Source organism: Pleurodeles waltl, chromosome 5 (assembly GCF_031143425.1).
Source record: "Pleurodeles waltl isolate 20211129_DDA chromosome 5, aPleWal1.hap1.20221129, whole genome shotgun sequence".
Classification (NCBI taxonomy): domain Eukaryota; kingdom Metazoa; phylum Chordata; class Amphibia; order Caudata; family Salamandridae; genus Pleurodeles; species Pleurodeles waltl.
Genome location: NC_090444.1, coordinates 633374391 through 633397884, shown reverse-complemented (window position 1 = coordinate 633397884; position 23494 = coordinate 633374391). Strand labels below are relative to the sequence as shown.

The 23494-nt window shown below is 45.4% G+C and overlaps 1 protein-coding gene across 3 annotated transcripts in view; it reads left to right on the top strand.

Moving 5' to 3' along the window:
• AGPAT4 (1-acylglycerol-3-phosphate O-acyltransferase 4) overlaps positions 1-21968 on the top strand; it is a 332031-nt gene extending 310063 nt beyond the window's left edge. For all 3 annotated transcript variants that reach the window (XM_069234500.1, XM_069234498.1, XM_069234501.1), the window contains one exon: positions 21415-21968. In XM_069234500.1, coding sequence (XP_069090601.1) covers positions 21415-21515 — 101 coding nt within the window. In that variant the 3' untranslated portion in view covers positions 21516-21968. The remainder of the gene's footprint in view (positions 1-21414) is intronic.
• The last annotated feature ends 1526 nt before the right edge of the window (positions 21969-23494 follow it).

Genomic DNA, 23494 nt, shown 5'->3' with positions numbered 1-23494 from the left:
ACTTACCTGGGATGGGGTCCCCCATCCTCCGGTGTCCCTCTGATGGGGTTGGGGGTGTTCCTGGGGCTTGGGGAGGGCACCTGTGGGCCCATTCCATCATGTCTGACCATGGAAATGGGTCCACAGGTCCCCTAACACCTGGTCTGACCCAGGCGTTAAATAAAGGTGCAAAGCAAGCTTTGCACCATTATTTAGCCCCTCCTCCCACCTGTGCTTCATTTTAGCACGGGGGATCAATATGGGGCTATGAGGATAGCACCGTTTTTTAGATGGGGAACGCCTACTTTGCATCTCATTGACACAAGGTAGGTTCACGCATCTAAAAAATGGTGCAAACTCCAATTAACGTCAAAATATAAACATGGAGTTAAGTTTGTGCCGCATTTGCGTAAAACAAATTATGCAAATGTGGTGCAAAAAAAGTTGAAATATGGGCCTCAGTGTATGTAAATTAGTAAAACTGACTGAATGTTACCAAAGAAACCATTCAGGCAAGAAAGAATGCTCAACCAGCTGAATCAGAATCCAGTCTTCAGTAGTAAATACGGAATTATCTGGAAAGTCACCAGGCAGCCATTCGTGTTAGGAGGGCATAGCAATGGCTGTCTGAATGCTATACAGATACAATGGTTGGCTACTTAAAATACTGAACCAATCTACTCAAGTGCCACCTAAATTGTAATCTCTTTGTTGCCCAGACCATATGACATGAACAATAAAATAAGAAATGCAGTATCCTAATATAAATGGAAACAAGAGCTAAAGATGTAACACCAACACTATAGAAGAAACCTCAAGAACTGTTAATATCATACAGCTGCATAGAGTCATAGGCATCTAGCCAGTGTGGCCAGTCACCAAAAATGATATCACAAAGAGAAACTTCTGACACGCCTGCCCCAGAGACCCAAAAGAGTACAAATATAGAACCCTTCGAACAGCCTAGGCACGGACACCTAGCTAAACGATGAAGTAATGGAGAACGTTTAAAAGGGCTGATAATGTAATGCTTTGATACCTCAATGCCATGAGCTCTACTCAAGGAGTAGACTTTCCAATGCTGCAAAAAATTAGTTTGCAAAAATCAAAGATTTTCAATGGTGAAGATACAGCAATAGTTTGCTGGTGCAGAGAAGGAGGCATCCTTATTGAAGAAGCAAAGGATGAGAATTCGAACTTGGGCAACTTCTAAATAGAGCAGCATAGGAAACTGGAATATTTGTGTCCAAAAAGGGGCAGTCGCAGCCATCTGAGTCCCTATCTTTCTGCTTTTCGCCTGAACCTCAGAATCTAATTGAATCGCATCCCCCCTCCGTATTGTCCTATGACGTCGCCACAAGATGGTCTGTGTAGATCAAGACATTGATGAGAATGAATTGCCTAACAGAACTGAAGATCACCCTTGGATCCTGGCACTTTAGTAACCAAGGACTCACTGCCTTTTCACTTAGAAACTAATATTGATTTAGAATGTCTTATAAGAAGTGGGGTAAATCATCCTGTGAAGAGTCTCGTAATGGACTCGAAATTCATTGAGAGGGCACGTTATGTTTACACCATGTGGTGAAAGCAGTGTAAAGCACTGATTCGAAGTACATTAGAGAATATGCTGAATAGAGAAAGTCCAAGTTTGAATACATAGGGCCATATTTATACTTTTTATGCAAAACTGCGCTAATGCAGGTTTGCGTCAAAAAGTATAGCATCAGCTTACGCCATTCCAGGATGCCAGCCGGGCGCCATATTAATGGAATGGTGCAATCCGGCGCAAAGGGTGGGCTAGCGTAAAATAAAATTGATGTTAACCGGGTGGGGTTGCCGGTATGGGAGAAGGGGGTTTTGCACTAAAAAAATAAGCTAGGCTGGATAGAGGCAAAAAAATGCCTTTAACCAGCCTAGCTTCATTTTGTGATGCAAAACCATCCATACCACAAGACTCCTGCCTTATAAAAGGCAGGAGTCATGCCCACCACCCCAATGGCCAGCACAGGGGACAAGGGTCCCCTGGGCATGGCTATTGCACCCTGTGCCATGTATGGGGGCCCATATCTGGGCTCCCTATGGCATTTAAAAAAAAAAAAGCGAAAAACTTACCTTTCCTTACCTGTACTTACCCGGGATGGCCCCCCATCCTACGTGGTCCCTCTTGTGTGGGAGGGGGTGTGCCTGGGGAGGCACCTGTGGACTCATTCCATGGTGTCTGACCATGGAAATGAGCCCACAGATCCCCTAACGCCTGCCCTGACCGAGGCGTTAAATAATGGTGCTAAGCTCACAATTTTTGCACAGGAGGATAAAAAAGGCGCAGGGGCCTTAGAGTCATTTTTTGCCCAGGAACACCTACCTTGCATCTCATTGACGCAAGGTAGTTTTCCGCAGGCAAAAAATGACTTTAACTCCAATATTTTGTTAGACGGGTCTAGCCGCAAAATATAAATATGGAGTTAAGTTTGCACTAAAATAGCGTAAAAAAAATTATGCTATTTCTGCGCAAACACAGTATAAATATGCCCCCAGAGTGTTTCTTCGTTTGAAAATTGGAATTCAAAAATATTACAAATATATCTTTGGGAAACACCTGTAAGAGCGTTTTTTGAACGAGAAGGATTAATATGCATTCTGCAACCCTCAGAGAGTTCCATATGTTGTGAGGCAGAAACTGTTTGAGTGCCCCTATTGCTGGAAGATACTATGTCACATGGACTACCCAGCCATCCATATGAGGATGGAGAAGGGCTTTCTTGGAATGCGGAATACCCTGCAGTGGAGAGATCATTATGATTAAAAATGAGAAATGATTTAAGCTTGAATGCAGAACCTTAAACTGTCAGTAATTGTTAATATACCAGGCATGGGGCTGGAGGCTTCTGAAGTCGCTGGGAGAACACTATGGAGCAACTCGCTCTCTAGGTATTGTGTACGATGGATCTGTGGGGTGTACTGCCTCTTTGCTCCCAGTTAATTAGTTTAAGGACTACATTCAACAGTTGCAAGGTTCTTACCCATACTTCTGGACTCTTTGTAAGTGAAATTGGTCTCTATAATGCACAGTCAAGAGCCAGGTGATTGGGTTTCAGCAATACAATAATGGTGGCCTTGCACGTGTCTCTGGAGAGGGAGCCTTTCTCTTTTGCTGCAGTAAAAAGGCTATATAATAACTCGACCCGTAGTGAACTATAAGCCTTAAAGAAATCTCCTGACAATCCCTTGGGACCAGGGTTTTTTGTGTCTTTAGCTGCCTAATAGTCTCCACCACCTCTTCATCTGTGATGCCCTCCGCTCAAGCAACATGATTTTCTATGGTTAGGCATACTTTTGAAAGGGCATCTATGAACCGTTCAACTGCTCTAGTATGAAGTGGGTTGTGACGCCTGTAGAGCTTTTGATCAAACGGGGGGAATGTTTATGCCGTGTCATGTGGATCTTGATTAGCATGCTTCTATCATTTTTGAATCCTCCAGTTTGTCTATAACTTTTGTTTCAAGTCGTTGCATCATCTTTCTAGTTTTATTGCCATGTTATCACCTTTGTGAGGCTTAGTTTGCCAATTTCGCTTCACTGATAAGAGACTGTTCACTTTGCATTTTAATACGTTTGAGATTGTGGAAGGCATCTCCTGATTACCTTCTTGGGCTCGCCTTTTCAGTTTTATCAATACTTTACCCTGCTTTTCAATTGTTTCGATCCTTTTTCACCAGAGGTGTGAAAGGCTTCCATTGCCCTAATCCTGTATTACTGGTTTAAGGGCCTCTCAAAATGTAGCTGAAGAAGCCATCAAACGTTTGTTATAGGTGAAACGTTGAGTGATTTCCTCTCTTTTGGATCCTTTATAGTGAGTCCCCAAGTGTTGAGGCATAACATGTCATAATGCTTTGGCATCATCCTATCTGTTGTAATTTCTATGGTGGCATGGTGAACAGGCAGCATTTGTGAATGTGTCAATGTCTGGCCCAACTTACTTCTGTTGCCGGTAGAAAAAATAATTGATGTCAGTCAGTCAGTCAAAATAACTTTATTCGGCGTTTTGCCATAAAAGTATACATGCATACATAAAAGTCATCATAAAATACAGTACTTATAGCATTCATAAAAAGAAAATCTATTAGATCTAAGCTTATCACCCAAGCTTACTAAAACAGTATAAGATAATGAACACTTATAAAAGCGTATATAATGATATAATGATAAGGCAATGTAGTAATAAGACAATGCAAAATTTCTCTTAATAAATAGTCACATTACCAGTTCATATCGGTTTCTAATGGTGATAGCGGATTTAATAAAAACTAAGAATAGAAATGCCCATTTGTTTGGATGAGAGGCTTTGGATGCCAGTCAGTCCTCCTTTGTTATTATTGATGTCGAAAAAGGATCAGTTTGATCCTGAAAAGAAAATATATTTTCTTTGGGAATATGATGATGGCGCCACACATCACACAGAATGGTATGATGGTGTTGAGGCTGCTAGCGGGTTCTGAGTCCACCTGTGCTGTGTGAGGGGGCCTGTCTGTTTATTAATACATCTATCAGCGTGTTTAAGTTCCCCTGCCTAAAGAATCAAACCAGGAGGTGTCTCCAATAGGATAGACCCCCTGGATGAACATCGTTTAACAGCATTATCAAGGATTTGAATATTGTGCCTGATATCATTATGTAAGTAAGGGGACATGTTGTTTCAGTAATATGGTAAGCTCCCTCATTCAATTCCCAAATGAAAGAGTCTCTGGTAGTCTTCCTAGACCAAAAAAGTGCATCTGATTCCCATTAGATGCATCTCCTGGAGCATCTGGAACTCTGAATTGTAATGATTTGCCATTTTGATAACTGCTCTGCTTTTAATTATACCCCACATCGCTTTGACTTTCCATGAGAGGCATCATAAGTGTGCAGTGTTAGAAGTTTGTGTCATGTCAGTCATGGTGGTTTGTGGAACAAGTGTTGAGGATATTGTCGATGTAACATCAAAGGTGGCCTGCTAAAACCCACATTAATGGAACTAAGTATAGAAAGCTCTTAACTTGAATGTCCTCATCCCTCCCAATACTTCAAGAACTGAAGTATCTGGGTGGAGACGTTGCAGGGGCGAAGTCAAATTATAAGGACCTCAATTAGACCTGAGGCACCTTTAGTATTATTTGGGTTTTCACGTAATCTAAGTACATTAGCAAAATATGCCCAATATTGTATTTGTATTGCCATGGATGTTGCCTGGCCCTTGGTATTACAACATTGGAAATCAAAAGATGCACACTGGGTTATGAAGCTGATGCGAATTAGATCATTTGAATAATCATATGCACGTGCAAATCAAGAGTGAAAAAAAAACGTTCGCAATTTGGAGGGCTTTTGACTGTTCTGAGCACAATGCTTTTTGTTAGATAGTTTTGCCCGGGAATCTTAAACTTGTGTTTTTATAGATGTTTTGAACAAAAATCTTTGTTGAGACGAAAGGCTGTATTATTATTTTTATTGTGTGGTAGCACTTTAAATATAGATTGATTACCTACTTTCGGCTTTTCTAGGGTTTCAGGGCATATTGAAGCTCATTAGTTTTAACGTTCACAATGTATATTAGGCTGTCCTGAGTCTTGCTTGATATACTATGAGCAAGTATCACTTTTTAGTACATTGCACTTTTTAAAATAATTGTATTTAATCTTTCCTCTCTGAGAAAGTAAAAAGGCACTTTATTCACTTGTTCCACTTCAAAATATTTTAGCTGTAATTTAGCACGTTAATGTTCACGATCCATAATGTGTTCATGGTTAATATGAGATTTGAATTGTAGATGCTATTTATTCACAATCTATTTAATGGAATTATACTGCTGTATGTACTAGAGCATATAGTCATGGATTAAATTGTTCACTTAAGTGTTTTTATGTGTATACCTCGCACTGCTCAATAAAAAGATTAAAAGGTACTGAAGTATTTTTCAAGAATCATTAGATGAGGGTGTCACCCCCAATACCATACAGTAGTAAAAGGCTCTGTACTCCACCAGTACCCCAACAATTATCCCTTAAACAGCCATTAACAATAAATGCAACTTTTGCTTTATCTTGTTGTGTCTCATTTGGCTTGACGCTTCTTCAAATTTTACGGTTATGGTAGGTTACCATCTCAACATGTCTTTTATGTTGTCTTATGCCCCAAGTATATTTATGATAGTGGAGTGTGTTTAACTCTCTTCCATATCCTGCCTCTCTCCTCCACCTCTGTTGTTAAGAAATGTACATATAGTAAGGATGCCTCTTTGAAATCACTAATACTCTAATAATGTGTTGCCTGAAAGTTAGGGTGGTGCTTTCTAAACTGCTGTGATCTGAGAAGCGTCTCTAGTTGATGGTAGCTACTCCTCGTTTAATTCTGAATCATATTGTGTGGACGTCGTCCTGCAAAGGTTCTGAGTCAGACGATGAGGACATTTGCAGTGCCTCAAGGTGGAGTCCCTGTGTCTTTCTCTATAAGGCTTGACCCTTTCCCTCTTGCATGTGTTTCTAGGGTTAATGTTTTCCTTTTGAGTAGGTTCTTCTGTATTTGCACTCACTCCCACATTGCCTTTGAGTTTCAAAAGGAAAGTTTTTGATTGGGAAATTACTTTCAACTTGGCTAGGTAAAGTAGCATGTATTAGAGGTTCATTGCTCATGGTGGTGTGGGATTCATATCCAATTGTGCTTAGAGTTTGCACTGTTTAAAGAATCTCTTCACAGTCCTTGTTGTTTAGGATCTTCAATATCATGGCTGTTGTCGTAGCACCTGGGTGTGGTCTCTGGGTCAAGGCCTGGTAGGCTTGTTCGGTAATGAAACATTGGGAAAGGTTATCAGGTGGCACAACCTCCTTCAGCCAGATTTTACAAAAATTATCGAGCCTGGGACACTCTGTTCCCTATTGGAATCTCAAGAAACCAAGTTGGTACTCTTCGCACTGCCTTTGACGCCTTCCACTCTTTTGCCCAGTATTTTGGTGGTTGTGGTGAGTTTAAATATTGTTTGCAGCGACTAGATTCTTCCAGTTCTGAAATTCTGCCCTCTGCTTCTGTAACACTCTTCAACCTGGTGACGCAGTTGACCAACTTCATCAGTTTTATTTTCAAGTGTAGTACCAGATTTCTTAACTGCTAGGAGTATGACATCTATGGAAGTTGCAGAGGAGTCTTGTACTATGGCAGTTGGGTAGACGGTCGAAGCTGATCCCATCTGGATCATCAGCTGGAAGGCATTTTGTGCAGATTTGTCAGCCTTCCCCTGATAGGGGATATAGTTTGATTTGGTGGTCTCTCACCAGGAATGTGCCCCATCTAAATGTGTAAGTGGGGGCTTTCACTTCTAGATCCCAGGTTGTGACAGAAAATGCCCATTCCCACTGCTCAATGACTTCTCCAGGAACAATTAGCCCACTTCCCTCTCATTCCTGGTCTGTCTACATGGTGAAGATTGTCACAGATGATATGGGGGCTCAATGATTGTTGGTGGGTGCTGTTGCCCTTATACCAATGTCTCCCCTTGTTTCTTAACAGGATCAATGATTTACAAAGAAACTGGCCAGGACCATGTTTAAGCCACTCCTATTATAATCACCAATTTAGTTTAAAGACAACTCCCGGGTGTATGAGAATCTAGGAGTTCGGGGAGTTCACCCCCCTTTTCCGGAAAGTTCCTTTCAAGCTCAACTACAGATTGATCCAGCACTCTACCCTGTCAATATAAAGAGTTGGTATCTGATAGAGACTTCTAGTTGAAGATTCCGTACCTTTGAATTCTCCTCAGGCGTAAGACTGGAGCTGAAAGATTTTCAGGAGCAGTACCCCTGCACGCCCTTAGGTGGCGTTGATCGGCTCTGCGTCCGCCAGCAGCGTCTGCACCATATATGACATTGTGGGTCCTATATAGGTGCCTCCCCAGTGTGATGATGTCAGTTCTTTTCTTTCCATACCAGCAAGCGCTGATCCAAAGAGGGCTACCCCTCAGTCAATTTTTGACTGGCTTCTTTTCGACTTTTTGGTGAGACTTTTTTGAGTTATTATACTCCTGCGGCGTCAAAGATGTCCTCTAAGAAGACCGGATTCAAACCTTGCCGTTCCTGTCATCGATCGATGTCGGTGACGGATCCGCACCTTGTGTGCCTTTGGTGTTTGGACCACGACCCCAAGTCGTGCTCTGAGTGTTGGGCCATGAATCCAAAGACTTTGAGGGAGCGGTCCCTAAATCTGATGGCAGCCCCATGTTCGGCTTCGTGTAGGTCGAGATCTCGGTCACATGGAAGGCTCTGAGAACAGTCCTGGAGCCAGAAGTCATCTTCGTCCCACTCTAAGCCCTCTGGACTTTCGGGTAAGTGCAAAAAGAAGTTGCCGTCAAAGTGTGTGTGTGTATGTGTGTATATATTGCTTGAGGCCCCCAACATTGTCAGCTGTCATGCAGCCATTCAGGGCTGTATGTCGAGGAGAAGAAGCCCTGCTGGACTTCTACCTCTGACCATGACTGGGGACTAAGATTTACCAGTCTCCCAGCTTGGTGAGGGGACATCACCCATGAAAATCCAAGATCACTTGCCCTGGAGCCAGCAGCAGCAATGCATACGTGCTTGCTAAGAACAGTGTTCCCTGTGAGAAGGAGGAGAGCGCTTGGAGAGAATGAGGTCCAGTGGGGGATCCTGGCAAGTGGATACACGTAGCAAGGTGGGAGGAAGCAGCTGCTGCACTGATCAGGCCATCGCCTGTGTACAGATTTAACACAGCAACCCCCTATGCCAGATGGAGCCAGCATGAAGTTAGTCGTGGTTGCACTGATCAGGCCGTCACCTGTGTGCAGATAAAAGTGGGAAAACCCATATGCCATAGGGGTCCCTGTGAATTGCATTACTTCTGAGTCGATTGTGAGTTAGCCCTGTGTAGAGTAAAGTCAGCAACCTCGTACATCAGAGTGGGCTGCTATTAAAAGTGCATTACTGCTGTGCTGATCAGGCCATAGCCCATATGCAGAGTAAAGTCGACGACCCAATATACCAGAGGGGTTGCGATGAATTACTGTTGTGCCAATCGGGCCCCAGCCTGTGTGCAAGGTAAAGTTGGGGCTTCTCCGAAGACCAGGGATCATGACTTGGTTTTGATGGTGCCGAGAAGGAAAGCCGCTGTGGTGACATGCGAGTGCCCACACCCCAACTGAACCAACAGAACCTGGCAATCGCCCCTTACCTATGAGAGGGATCAGAGGAACTTATGCAACACCAGAGGGAGCACTGCGAACAACCAGCCGCAGCCTTTTCAAAGCTGAGAGTGCTACTCACTGCCGGCAGCCGCTGCAGACCTCTGTGAAATCTGAGTGTCAGGCTCCGGTAGAACAACCCCTGCAGAAACAGGTAAGACTGATCACATTGCTGAAGGGCCCAGGGGAGCTTATTCGGCTTCATAACCCTATAGGCGCTGGAATACTTTTGACTTTGTAATAGTCAGAGTGGGACTCCTAGGACTCAGACTGCAAGTGGGGCCTAACCTAAATGTCACCTCTCATGACTGAAGAATAACCACTACTAATAGAAAGGGTCTCGAAGACCTGCCTATCTAACACTGGATTACTGACCCCAGAAGAACTGTGTGTATTATTTGTGAATACTGTATTTCACTTTGTGTTCATATACACATACTCCTTTTTTCATAAAAGCGAGTATTTGACTGGACAGCAGGTCCCATAGTGTTCTACCTGCCCAGGAGGAGAGCCTTGCAGAGGTGAGTGCTACATAGTGTGTTGGACTTCCTGCAGACGCTGGACCCTGCATTGCTGCACTTGCTGCAACTTGCCTCCAGAGGAAGGACTACTGGTCCAACAGTGCTCTGCTAGCCCAGGAGGAGGGCCTTACAATAGGCAAGCACTACATAGTGCATTGGACTTCTTGCAGGTGTGGGACACTGCATTGCTGCACTTTTAGCACCTTGCCTCCTCAGGAGGGACTACAGGCCCCACAGTGCTCTACCAGCCCAGGAAGATGGCCTTACAGCAGGCAAGCGCTACATAACCCATTGGACATACTGCGGGCGCAGGATGTGCCCGAGCAAAGACCGGGCAAAGAGAAGGCCCTTCTTCACCAATCATTGGCCACAAGAGGCTGGGCTGGTCCACTCCCCTTGAGCCTTATCCCAGTGGTGAGTGTTTTTTTCTTTCCTACACAGTGGTCTGGCTGACCCCACCTCCGGGCTATATTCCAGCGTCACATGTTGGACATGTGCTGGGAGGTGTTAACATGGTCTTCCAACCTGCATTGCTGTGGATGTTAAACTCTCTGACTCTGTTTTAATGCTCAACACCTCTTGCAGTGCCTGTCCTTATGGGTCACTTATCGTTTTCGGTTACCCCCTGGTCTAACAATCCCCAGTGTGAGCGCAAGGCATCATCGGCATGTCAGGAGGTGACATTCCTTGTAATCATCTCTGAGAGGGGTGTTGCTGCTGGTCCTGCTCTTCAATCAATCTAAAAGAGTATGGGGAAAAGAAAGGTGCCCTCCTTGAAGCCCATGTCTCTGCTTGTGGCCCCACGTACTTCAACCATTGATGACTTTCTAGCATAAGCTGTGGTAAAAATGTCCAAGAAAATTGAGCTCGCAGAGAGATGATTATCCTTGATAGGGGCTGGGTCTCTGTCTATCTCTGCTTGTTCTCACCCCTCGAGCTGCACATAACTCAGAGGTGGAGTGTTTGATAAAGGATTCCCTGCTTGCCGACTCAGCACCTACCAGACTGCCTTAGAGGGTGGGCTGTTCCCTGAATCTGACCTTTGAGCCTATGCAAATTGATTTCATGCCTGTCAAGTAACAAAGGAAAAGTGGTCTTGCTCTTAAGAGTGGGATTTGTTGTGCCGATATGGGCAAGCAAACGGAGAGCTTTGAGTTTCCCTCGTCTTCTGAGTATACCCTGTCTGATGCCTTGCTGAAAGGGCTTATTGAGGCCCTTAATGACAGCATGGCCCTTATTTGTGTGAGGTTATCACTTAATGAAGACAAATTGGCCCACATGGCGAGACCTATGAACAGGGGAGGACTTTGCCTGTCATGCCCAGTGCACTACATCTTGGTGTATTGAATAAATGCACTTCGGCCCACCCTCACTTGGAGCAGGTGAGTGGTGATAAGCTGGGCCTCTCCTCCAGGACACATCAGTTTACCAGTATGATAAATGCTGACTCCTGTATCTCCGCTCCTACTTCAGTCCCCCATCAGGTTCTTGTTGCCCCACAGTGGCCGTCTCTCCAGTCCCATCTCAGGAACCGTACTCAGTTTACTGCCGGAAGCTACACCGTATGTTGGGAACGTGCCACCTTTGAATAACCTTGCTGTGGAATCCCTTGATGAGCTTAAAAACAAGGTGGTGCACTGGATAAACAATCATTCAAACTTGGGGATGCAGATTCACCCTACTAAGTAATCTGGACTCTTGTGACTGACTCACCCAGCTCATGCCTGTTCGATGTACTGTGACCGCCCTGTCTGCTATAGTCTCTGCTGTTGCCCTTTTCGTTGTTTCAACTCATCAAATCAGCTTTACTTGTTATCCTGGAACATTGCAGGTTTGCCAACCAAGTTTAATAACTTAAAGTGGGTTGCTTTTGTAAGACAATAGCAGGTGATGTGCCTCCAGGAAACATGGAAAGAGTCAAATCACTTTTCCTTGGAAGGATATAAAACCTTTTCTGATGGATACACCTACCTGTGGATTCCTCACTAAATGAATTCTCCCCTCGCGCCAGCTTCAACTGAAATTTTCTTATAGCTCTGCACGTCGACGATGACGTCACAATTGCCCGACACCATGGGACGCCGTATGACGTCATGCAGGCAATAAGAAGCCCTCGTCGACGTGCAGACGTCCGTTCCCTTTTTTCCATGCCTTCGAATAACGTTTTTTCTTCAAGGCTAACAGGGAGCTTGCGTTTCGGTGTTACTATGTCGCAGCCAAGGAAATCTGGCTTTAAGCCTTGTAACCAGTGTGGGGGTCGGATGTTGGTCACTGACCCCCATGAAAATTGTTTATGGTGCCTTAGTTCTGACCATGAGGTCGAGTCATGCGGTTTGTGCCAACGCATGAACCCTAAGGTACTTAAGTAGAGAGAGGCAAAATTATTCCTAGCCCTTTCCAAGAAGAGGAAGGAAGGGCATCATCGTAGAGAGTCTTCTTCGAAATTTTCGATGACTCATCGTCGCCATGGGGACTCTCGGCGTCATCACAACTCTTGGTGCCGATCGAGCAGAGGCCGGTCCAGGTCCAGATCTCCGTCAGCTCGGCACCGTCCGACGTGGGAGATTAGCCCGACCATCACTCCTACGACTCCGGCTTCTCCGACTTCACCCTTGTCGGTGTTTGAAGTCGAGCCTCATCAGGAACCGGCGGTTTCTCCGGAGCAGGAGATGCCTGGTCCATCATTGGCTTCTATGCCGGCGCCGACTCCGCAAGCTTATCTGGCTTTCCCGGCGCCGGGTACGGATCCTGCTGCATTTTTAAATGCAATGTTCAATATCGTTTCCACCATGGCGCCTGGTGGAGGGCATGTGGGTCCGTCAGACCCTTTGGCTTTTAACTTGGGTGCTCCGGCTCCTTACAAGCCGACACCTTTCATGCTATTTCTGCCTTCTGGAGCCGCTTCGGCGCCGATGCCCTTGGCGTCGCCCAGAAGGCCTGTGACGCCTACAATGTCTGCTGCTCTGGCGCCGGTGGATTCTCCACGGATCCAGTCCACAGTTAAGTTGCCTGTGGTGCCGGAGGTTCCGGCGTCGGATGGATCCGAGGATCGGCGCCGGTGAAGATCTTCAGCGTCGGCTGACGCCTTATCGACGCCGGGTCTCGAATCCAGGCTTCGATCCAGGAGATTAGCATTACGCCTCCCAGAGGAAGAGGAATATAGCAGACAGCATCTGGAGGAAGGCAAAATCCTGGAGACTTCAGGTGATTTCCAAGGCTTGGACACAGCAAGTGGCATTGACACTTCCCCTGAATGGGATTTGGCTTCCCCAGGGGAGTATACTGAAGATGCTGCATCTTTTCATGCAGTAATAAGGAAGGTTGCAGACTTTTTAGATCTTCCTCTTCCGGCTGCTGAGATGAAAAGGAACCTCTTAAGTGAACTGCTGCATCCGGCTTCAGTAGTGGCGGAGCCTCTCTTGCCCTTCCATGAGGCTCTCTTGGACCCCATCAAAGATATTTGGAGGAAGCCAGTGACCTCTACAGCTGTCAACAGGGCGGTAGCGAGGCGCTATCGTACGGCTCCAGGGGACCCGGACTTCCTCTCTAAACATCCAACTCTGGAGAGTTTGGTTGTTCAGGCATCGTGCTCCTCCCGGTCAGCCCCTGGTTCGTTCCCCGGGACCCCTGCGGACAGGGAGTCTAAGAAAATGGACCACGCAGCAAAGAAGGCCTTTTCTTCATGCAGTATAGCCTTGAAGTCGACCAATGCAACTTGCAATTTGGGGCGTTACATTCATGCCCTTATGGAGGAGGCGAAAGGTCATCCTGACTTGCCACAAGAGGTGTTGCATCTGTTAACGGACGCTCAGGCGGCGGCGACCCAGGTGATTCAGTCTGGGTTGGACACCTCAGACTCTGTGGCAAGGGGTATGGGTACATCCATAGTGTTGAGGCGTCAGGCTTGGCTGCGTTCATCAGGTTTCTCCTCGGATGTGCAAGCTCCTCTTCTGGACCTGCCTTTTGACGGGGAAAAACTCTTTGGGGCAAAAGCAGATTCTGCCCTTGAACGTTTCAAAGAGAGCAGAGCCACAGCGAGGTCTTTAGGACTTCAGGCAGCCACTTCCTCTACCTTTAGATCATATAGGAAGTTTAGAGGTTTTGGACGTGGCTCCTCCTTTCGTGGCAGGTTCCAGGTGCCACAACAATCTGCAGGATCCCTGCCTTACAGATCCTTCAGAGGCAGGGGTAGAGTACATACAAGAGGAGCCACCCAGCAGCACTCTGCCTCTTCCTCTTCCTCAGGAGGGGTGCAGCAGGGAAAGCAGCCTTAGTCCTCCACCACTCCCTGTTCACGTGCCTCCGGTAGGGGGAAGACTTGCCCATTTTCTTCCCATGTGGGAGTTTATAACATCAGACTCCTGGGTCATCGACATTGTGAAGAAGGGGTACACTCTTCCCTTTCAGGAGTTCCCTCCTCCCTTCCCTCCCCGCCCATCCTTCTGTTTGGAAGACCATCTTCTGTTACTGCAGCAGGAGGTGTTATCCCTATTGTCAAAAGGCGCAGTGGAGTTGGTTCCGGAGCAGGAGAGGGGTCAGGGCTGTTATTCATGATACTTCCTGATCCCCAAAAAAGATGGTCAGTTGAGACCAATTCTAGACCTGAGGATTTTGAATTGGTTCCTCAAGCAGGAAAAGTTCAAAATGCTGACCCTTTCACAGGTTCTTTTGGCGTTGAACGAAGGAGATTGGATGGTGTCTGTCGATTTGCAGGATGCGTACTTCCATATTCCGATCCTCAAATCGCACAGGAAGTATCTCCAGTTTGTGGTGGGGTCGCAGCATTATCAGTTTGTGGTCCTCCCGCTTGGTCTTACTTCAGCACCTCGAGTCTTCACAAAGGTGATGGCGGTGGTTGCAGCAGAGCTCAGAAGAAGAGGGATAGCGGTGTTTCCCTATCTGGACGATTGGTTGATCAAAGCCAAGACTCCAGGGCTTGTGCGGCGTCACCTGCAGTCGACAACTCAGTTGTTGTTCGACCTGGGTTTTTCGATCAATGTGCCCAAATCTCACCTGGAGCCCTCGCAACGCCTCCTGTTCATAGGGGCAGTACTGGACACAACATTGAATCGGGCCTTTCCTCCGCCCCAGCGGGTTCAGGACATTCAGGCATTGATTCCAATGTTTCGAAATGGAGTGGTAGTTCCAGTCCTCAAGGTCTTCGTCTGCTCGATCTGTTTGCTTCTTGCATACTGCTGGTCACTCATGCACGCTGGCACATGAGGGCTCTTCAGTGGTGCATCCGAAGGCAGTGGTTTCAGCACAAAGGGGATCTCGAGGATTCGATCACTATCTCCAGAGACACTGCTGTGGATCTTCAGTGGTGGGCTGCGGTCGGCAACCTGTCGCAAGAAAGGCCGTTCTCGCTGCCTCCGCCAGTGGCCATAGTTGTAACTATCTAGGGTGAGGAGCTCATCTGGGGGACCTGGAGGTCAAAGGCCTTTGGTCTCCAGTGGAACAGAGGTTTCACATCAATCTGTTAGAATTGCGGGCAGTACGTCTGGCTCTCAAGGCCTTTCTCCCTTCCATTCGCAGTCAGTCAGTCCAGGTCCTGACGGACAACACTACAGCAATGTGGTATATAAACAAGCAGGGAGGAGTGGGGTCGTACCTTCTTTGCAGAGAAGCTCTTCGACTCTGGTCCTGGCTTCAGGACCACAAGATTTGCTTGATAGCAAATCATTTGGCCGGGGTTCTGAATGTACGTGCGGATGTTCTCAGTCGGCGCAGCTCGGTCGACCACGAGTGACGTCTTCATCCGGATCTGGTTCTTTACATCTTGCAGATGTGGGGGTGTCCACAGATAGATCTGTTTGCTACTCAGGAGAACGCGCAGTGCCCGTTATTTTGCAGCCTCCAGTATCCGGTGCAAGGAGCTTTGGGGGACGCGTTTCAGATGTCCTGGAAGGGTCAGTTGCTTTACGCGTTTCCTCCCATACCCTTGATTCCTCGAGTTCTGAGGAAGATCCGCCAAGACCGGGCCCAGGTCATCTTGATAGCCCCGGATTGGCCAAGAAGGGTGTGGTATTCGGACCTTCTCCAACTCTCTCTGTGCCCTCCGCTCCGTCTCCCTTACAGGGTGGACCTCCTCTCGCAGTCGCAGTCGCAGGGGCAGATTCTACACCCCTACCTCCAGAGTCTGCACCTTCATGCCTGGAGATTGAATGGGGCAATCTGAGTGCTTTTTCTCTCCCGCCGGAAGTGGTGGATGTTATTTTATCGGCCAGGCGACACGCCACCAAATCGTTCTATGCAGTAGGTGGGCTAGATTTGTACATTGGTGTGGAGAGAACCAAATTGATCCCTTAAAGGCTCACTTGTCTGATATACTATTATTTGCTCTTTCCTTGGCACAGAAGGGTTGTGCAGTTGCCACAGTTAAGGGCTATTTATCAGCACTGTCACCTTTTCTGAGCCACCCAGATCAATCTTCCTTGTTTAAATCTCCACTTGTTTTGAGGTCCGTTAAGGGTCTCACTAATAGGTTTCCGCCCACACCGTTTGTTATGCCACAGTGGGATCTTAACTTGGTATTAACATTTCTAATGGAATCGCCATTTGAACCAATGCATTCTTGTGCTTTGTGTTTGCTGGTCTTTAAGACTGTATTTCTGGTACCCATAACATCAGCCAGAAGAGTGAGTGAGCTTCAGGCTCTTAGTGTAGAGTCTCCATATCTTTCCTTCTTTAGGGACAAAGTGGTGTTAAGGACCGAGGCGGCTTGCCTCCCCAAGGTTGTTACACCCTTTCACTTGGGGCAGTCTATTACTCTCTCTTCCTTTTACTCTCCGCCTCATCTATCCAAGGAGGAAGAGAGGCTCCACCGACTGGATCCACGAAGAGCATTGAGCTTCTTTGTCGACAGGACGAGGGAGTTCAGGCAAGACGATCAGCTCTTCGTTGGATTCGTGGGGAAGAGGAAAGGCAGAGCAGTCCACAAGAGAACGCTATCCAGGTGGGTCATTATCTGTATCAAGCTTTGTTATTCCTTAGCGAAGAAAGAGCCACCTGTGGGGCTTCGTGCTCATTCCACCAGACCTAAGGCTACTTCTTCGGCCTTAGCTAGGGGTGTTCCTGTGGTTGACATCTGCAAGGCGGCAACTTGGGCATCCCTCCATACTTTTGTCAAACATTATTGTTTGGATTCTGAGGCTAGGAGGGATGGCCATTTTGCACGCTCAGTGCTGCAGGATTTCTTGGTTTGACCATTCAGGCAATCACCTCCGGAGGTAGTACTGCTTTGGGACTCTATTATTTTAGTGAGGGATCCACAGGTAGGTGTATCCATCAGAAGAATAAGTTAATTACCTTTGGTAATGCTTTTTCTGGTGGATACATTAACTACCTGTGGATTCCTCACGATCCCACCCGCCTCCCCGTTGCCTGATTGGTCCTGCCACAAAATCTGTGGGTGAGCACTGTTGTCTTGTGTGTGTATATATATATATATATATATATATATATATATATATGCTTGGTTCATGTATATAGTTATAGCATGTGTATATGTGTTTCTTTCTCTGGTTTTTGATAATTCAAGTACACATGATTGAACTTGACTGACCTATTTGGTTCCATATGGAACAGTTATTGCTGTTAGTTTCTTTTTATTTGTATTGTAATAAATGTTGCGTTTTCACTTCATTTGATGTGATTATGTTCTCTTCAAGGTCAATGTTCACCTGTTCGCCTCAAAGTCACGTAAAAAATGGTGATAACTGACGTCTGCACATCGACGAGGGCTTCTTATTGCCTGGATGACGTCATACGGCATCGCGTGGAGTCGGGCAATTGTGACGTCATCGTCGACGTGCAGAGCTAGAAGAAAATTTCCGTCAAAGCTGGCGCGAGGGGAGAATTCTTTTAGTGAGGAATCCACAGGTAGTTAATGTATCCACCAGAAAAAGCGTTACCGAAGGTAAGTAACTTATTCTTTTGTGGCAGCAGTTGACACAGTGGTGGGCGGGATAAAGGTGGTTTGATTACTTTTGTTTCCGTGGACTTGTGTGAGAGAATCAAGGAATTAGATTGGGATTCACAGTTGTGACAAGGGTTGAAATTGACTGCACAGGGCTCCGTGTCATTTGTTAATTAACTTCTATAATGCTAAAGCCTGGGCAGAGGAGCCGATCAACTTCAGTACATTGATACCCTGCCAGGCAGAAGGAAGGGGCTGGACAAGATAATCCTTGTGGAGGACTGTCACCAATGTGTGAACCCCTTGAATCCCATTAACAATAGATCTAAATGTATGTTGGCAGAAGGCCTACACATGGTACACACCAGTGATAGTTATGAGCTGAACACCATCTTAATTAGCCACAATTTGGTTTTCACTTTGGGTACATTTATCTATCAATCTCAGTGTTTTACCCACCTTTAAGGGTAGATGGGGTGCCTCTATAATTGATTTTATTTTGGGTCAGCCTTCCTGTTTTCTCTTATTGATAATTTTAGTATTGTACAGAGTGCTTTTATCAATCACAATACCCTCTTGCTAGTGTTAAGTGGGATAGGTAGCTTCCCTAGAAACCTACATGTGACATGGGGTGGGTTTTCCCACAAAGACCAGGGGAGGTGTGTTAGATGGTCCCAAGTTGAGCCTATTCTATTTAAAAACTCACTTTTTTCGGAGCGTAGATGTCATTTTCTCACGTCTGGATTTAAGTGCCCCAAGTGGGTCAAATTTAAATACCTTTAGGGCATCTCACAGAAGGTGTCCACATTATTGAGGGTCCCCTTAAGGCGGGACAGGGCCTCTGAGACCAAATGGTTTGATAGTAAATGCACTAAGGCCTTATCGAAATTGAAGGAAGCTCTAAAGATGGTCCCTAGAGATAAGGACTTTTTTATTGCTTGCTGCAGGGACTATAAGATAGAACTTCCCAACTTTAAGGCCAGGCTACGAGAGAGAGCCTGAGATGACTTAGCCCAAGCCTGTGAAGTAGGGGATAGCTCTCTGTTTTGGCAGGTAATAACCCGCCCTGGTTTCGTTAGTGACATTGATCCTGTCTTATGCCACCATATAACTGAGAGCCAGTGGGTGGAGCATTTTGAGGGGATATATAATGGCGACCTGATAGGTGTGGATGCTGCCTTGGGTGAATCTTTTATAGATTGACCAGATATTGTTTTTCCCCTTGAGGAGGTGTCTAAGGGGACTCGGGCCCTAACGCATAATAAGGCCACAAGGCCGGATGGGATCCTTTCAGATTCGTTTCTGGGTGATATTGAATTTTGGGCCCCCCTTTTGACAATGGTTTTAAGCGCTGCAGTGAAAGTGGTTCCTCTGTCATGGGCTACTGCAATAATTGTTCCAATTTTTAAGAAGGAGGACAAAGACAAGCCTCAATGTTACCAGCGTATTTTCCTGATGAATGCAGTGGTAAAGTTTATGGACAGGTTGGTGCTCGATAGGTTGTTGGGCTGGGCAAATGAGCACAAGATTTCTGATTTTCAATATGATTTCAGGCAAGGCAGATCAACAACGGACCAATGCCTTAATCTTTATATAATAATCAATAAGTGTACCGCTGCTAGGTCTAAATCTATCCATCTTGCCTTCATGGACTTAAGGTCCGCGTTTGACAGGGTCAACAGTGGAAAACTCTGGCGTTTGTTACTTGTGTTGGGGGTCGACTGTAATATTGCTCATTTGTTGAGTGACCTACACACCCACACAACAGCTTCTGTTTGATATTCCCAGGGAGCGGTGTGTACTCCACCCTTTGGGGCGAGCAGAGGGGTGCATCAGCGATGTATTCTTGTCCTCTTTCTGTTTACGCTGTATGTTAATGGGCTGAATCAAGCCGTTTTTCTATATGCAGATGATGTGGTCCTGATGGCCAGGACCACAGTGGGTCTACAGTTGTTACTGAATACGTTTGTTGACTTTATGGCCAGCTCAGATCTCGCTGTTAATTTCACTAAATCGTAATTGATGGTTTTGGGCCCGAGAAGTACTTGGTTGAAAACATGCAGCGTGGGCCTGCACAAGTTAGTACAATTTTCTGGGTTTCGCCCACCAAGTACCTTAATTAAGGTGTATCAGGCCAGGTGTGTCTCCAAGGAACTGTATGGCAGCAAGGTGTGGGGATTTTCAAGAGTTAACAGCATTCAGCCCATGGAAAACTTGTTTTTATGGTGGTTATTGCAGGTCCCCCATAGCGCAGTAGAACTATCTCTGAATGATGAAATAGGAGTCCAGTATACGGCTGATAAGACTGCTCTTAGGCCACTGATATGCTGGATCAAGGTGTGGATAATAAGGGAATCTCAGCTAAATAGGCTGATTTTCTAGGATTGCTTGTCCTCGGATCATGCCACTAAGGTCCCATGGATTGCCTATATCAAGAATGCCCTTAATAGCCTGGGGAGGAAGATTTATTCGGTAGCTCTCAGACTGTGAGCACTGCAGAGGTAAAATGGTTTAGAGATACATTTTTGGGATGTAAAGCACTTTTTAGTGAACAGACTGAACTACTGAAACCCATGGTTAGGGGGCACATACTATTAAAAAGCTGTATGATCTATGGAGCCATACCTGTTCAGTCTAAGGGGTGATAGGGACAGATTTTTATTGACCAGATTCAACATGATACATCATCTTTTTGCCTCACTGAGGGTTCCTTGGGTCTCTGTGGCTGCGACTGTCATTCTCCACAGGATACCCTTCACTTCATGTTGTTCTGTAGTTATTTTGCTGGGCCTAGAAAAATGTTCATTAAGCCTTTACTTAAGTCCCTTAACTTTAGGCTAGCACAACCGGTCCTCATGTTTCTACAGCTACTATCTGAGGATCATAGTATTTTTAAAGTGTGCTATTTTTTAAGAGCTGTATTGCGAGTAAGAGATTCCATGCTTGATTGTGTCCTGGCCTCTGCCTTTTTAGAGTATTTTATTTGAGTTTTTATTCACAAACTATTATATTCTGACTGTTTTGCACACTATTTATGAATTGTTTTACATTTGTATGTGCTTTTATGGTTATAATATAACTGAATAAAGACTATTTGATTGATTGACTGGACAATAATTTATTGCTGCTATTGAACGTATTTTGAGTTGTGAGCCTGTGTTCACTTTGGGTTGGAGAAATGTAAGTGTGCATGTCGGTTTGGCCGGCCTAACCGACATGCTCACTTTACAGTGCCCACCGCTTTTCTTCCCTATGGCCCTGCCTTGCCCTGCCTGTCAGTGAGGCTCAGATAGTGACAAAATTAAAATAAATTTTTTTTTTTATCAATTTATTTGTCACTGCTTGACTGAGCGGGCGGGGGGGTGGAGGGATGGGGGTGGAAGCTCCACCACTATTACGGAGGAGCCATCCCAGGTTTTTTAACACTGCTGTTTGCGAATTCACAATAACAACACATTCTACGTATATTTTGGCTATATTTTAATAATATAAAATTACAGAACTTTTTGCCCAGAAATGCGCCTTATGGTGTCAGTAGTGAGGCATACGGTGGCGGCTGAGTGAAAGTGGGTTGCGGGCAGCGGATTGGAAGGGGTGACTGATAGAGTCATGGGTGAGCGTAAATAAGGTAAATGTTTAGGGGCTTGAGTCAGGAGTGCTGTAGGGCCAGCCTGGCGGTTAGCTTACGATACTCGTTTTTCTTTTTTGTCATAAGGCATTTCATAAATTGACTATTGCTTTTGTCTAATTGTGTCTAATTTTTGTTTCAGTGTCGGCCGTCGTGCGGTGGATGATCGGAATGACCGAAATAAACAAAGGCTCTACCTATGGCAACAACGACAGCAAGCAAAAACAGTACAAATTACCTTAGAGACTGCTCAGAATCCTTGGGGGAATCGGTGCATGTCCTGGATACTCTGCTACTGCATATCACCCTCCTCCGATTGAGGAAAGGGCAGGGGAGGGCTGGGCAGCCTTGGTTTGTTTTATAAGAAAGAGCTGGGCCCGCTTTTATCCTTGGAATTTTTTTGGTCTGCCACACCAGAAGAATGAAACGCCATATAACACCATCTACCACGTTAAAGCTGAGCTTTATTCTTTTCCCGGCTTTTCTCTGCTGTCTAGAAAAGGTGTATAACGGGAACAAACTACGTAGCGTCAAAGTGAAGCGGGTACTGCGTGTATGCTTGGGACCATTACAAGGTATCAGATGGTAAAGCTTTCCTCTTGGGCTGTACCAAGGTGGGCAGAGGAGCGGCCCATTTTCGTGTTTCAGAGTGGACAAAACAGTGCCTCAACACAAATTAAAGTTGTTGTTTTGTTACGTCGACTGGTGTGTTTTTTTCGGTGTGGGGGGGGGGCGGTTCATATTTTATGTATTCCATTTGTCTCGAGAACCATGCGAGCTGAAAAACGGGCATCCGTGAGTGATGGTTATGCAACGCGCACTAGCTATTTGTGTAACCTACGGATATCAGGCTCAAATTACTTTCATCCTGGGTTTTATCTTTTCAGGTTTATTAAACATACCTGGAACTAGGCTTAGTTGGATCAACAACGTGTGGCAACACATAACGATGAATGGAAAACGCGATGCTAACAACCACACTGGGAAAATAAATACTCGTTCTCACAGGGGCCTGGTATATTTTTCTCCATACTGTGTTGACCCAACCAAGCATTAGTGTTTACCCGTCAGCAGGCTCTCATGTGCTTTCTGGTGAAGGATGCACCCGGCGAAAAATCTAAAATCTTGCTTGTCTCAACTTTTAAGCACAATCAACACATGTACCGCGAGCATCTTAATTGTAGTTTTTACGTGGTACTGACGATGTTTTGTTTGTTTTTACTGATTTGTACACACAGATACACTTAAACAGTACCTTTACCTGACAATATACATATTTAAAGACAGACACGGAGAGTACGTTTTTATTGTGCTGTCTATGCAAGTGGACATTATGGAGATGATAAATCTGAATGTGATTTACTAATGAATCAAATAGCTGCTGATTCGCACGATTGTACTACATGCCAGCAATGTGTGCATGTTTGTATGCAAATCTGTTAGGCCCTCAAAATAACCATGCACCAATGTTTTCAGCGTATTTTCTCCTCGAAGAATTTTGGCAGGTTTGACCTATCGAAATTTACCTGGGGTAAAAAATACGGAGATGTAATGTTAACCGCAAAACTTGGGATTGCGGTATGGAATTTAAAGGGTCTCTCGTGATTAAGACCTTACTATCCACTTATTAGTCAAACAAATATGGAAATATACTTGTTGGAATGTTTTAAGATAACACAATGGAAATGTAGATAAATACTGAAAGCAGGATAAATGAGGACAGAAGTTTAAACAAGCATTTTCAATGCAACTGGTCTCGCATTTGCTCGAGTTAGAGCTATTAGCATTTTAAACTCCTAAATGGACTTTTCTTGCCACAGAAATGAAAGAAAAAAAAATGCAGCACGATCGCGCAACGTAGAATGCAGCAAGATTGCGCTGAAATTAAAAATGGAAAAACCGAGCGTGATTCCTTTATGTAAACCCCAGCGCGATCACGCTGCGTGAAAAATAAACAGATAAAGTAGTCCGGAAACCCAGGCTGAAAACATCGATCCTCGAATGATTTCAGTAGTTTATCGGTGCTGTGGAGGTGGGCTAAACACCGGAAAAGGCATGACGTATGCATGCCTTTTACAAATGAAAGCAAGCAAATTTTAAAAGGCAAGCCCACAAACCAATGAAAGTTACTGACGTGACATGGGCATGGTTTGTAGCCCAAAGAGAGATTACAGAATGGACGGAGCGCTTTGCGCTCGCCCGTAAAAAAAGACTCAAGCAGG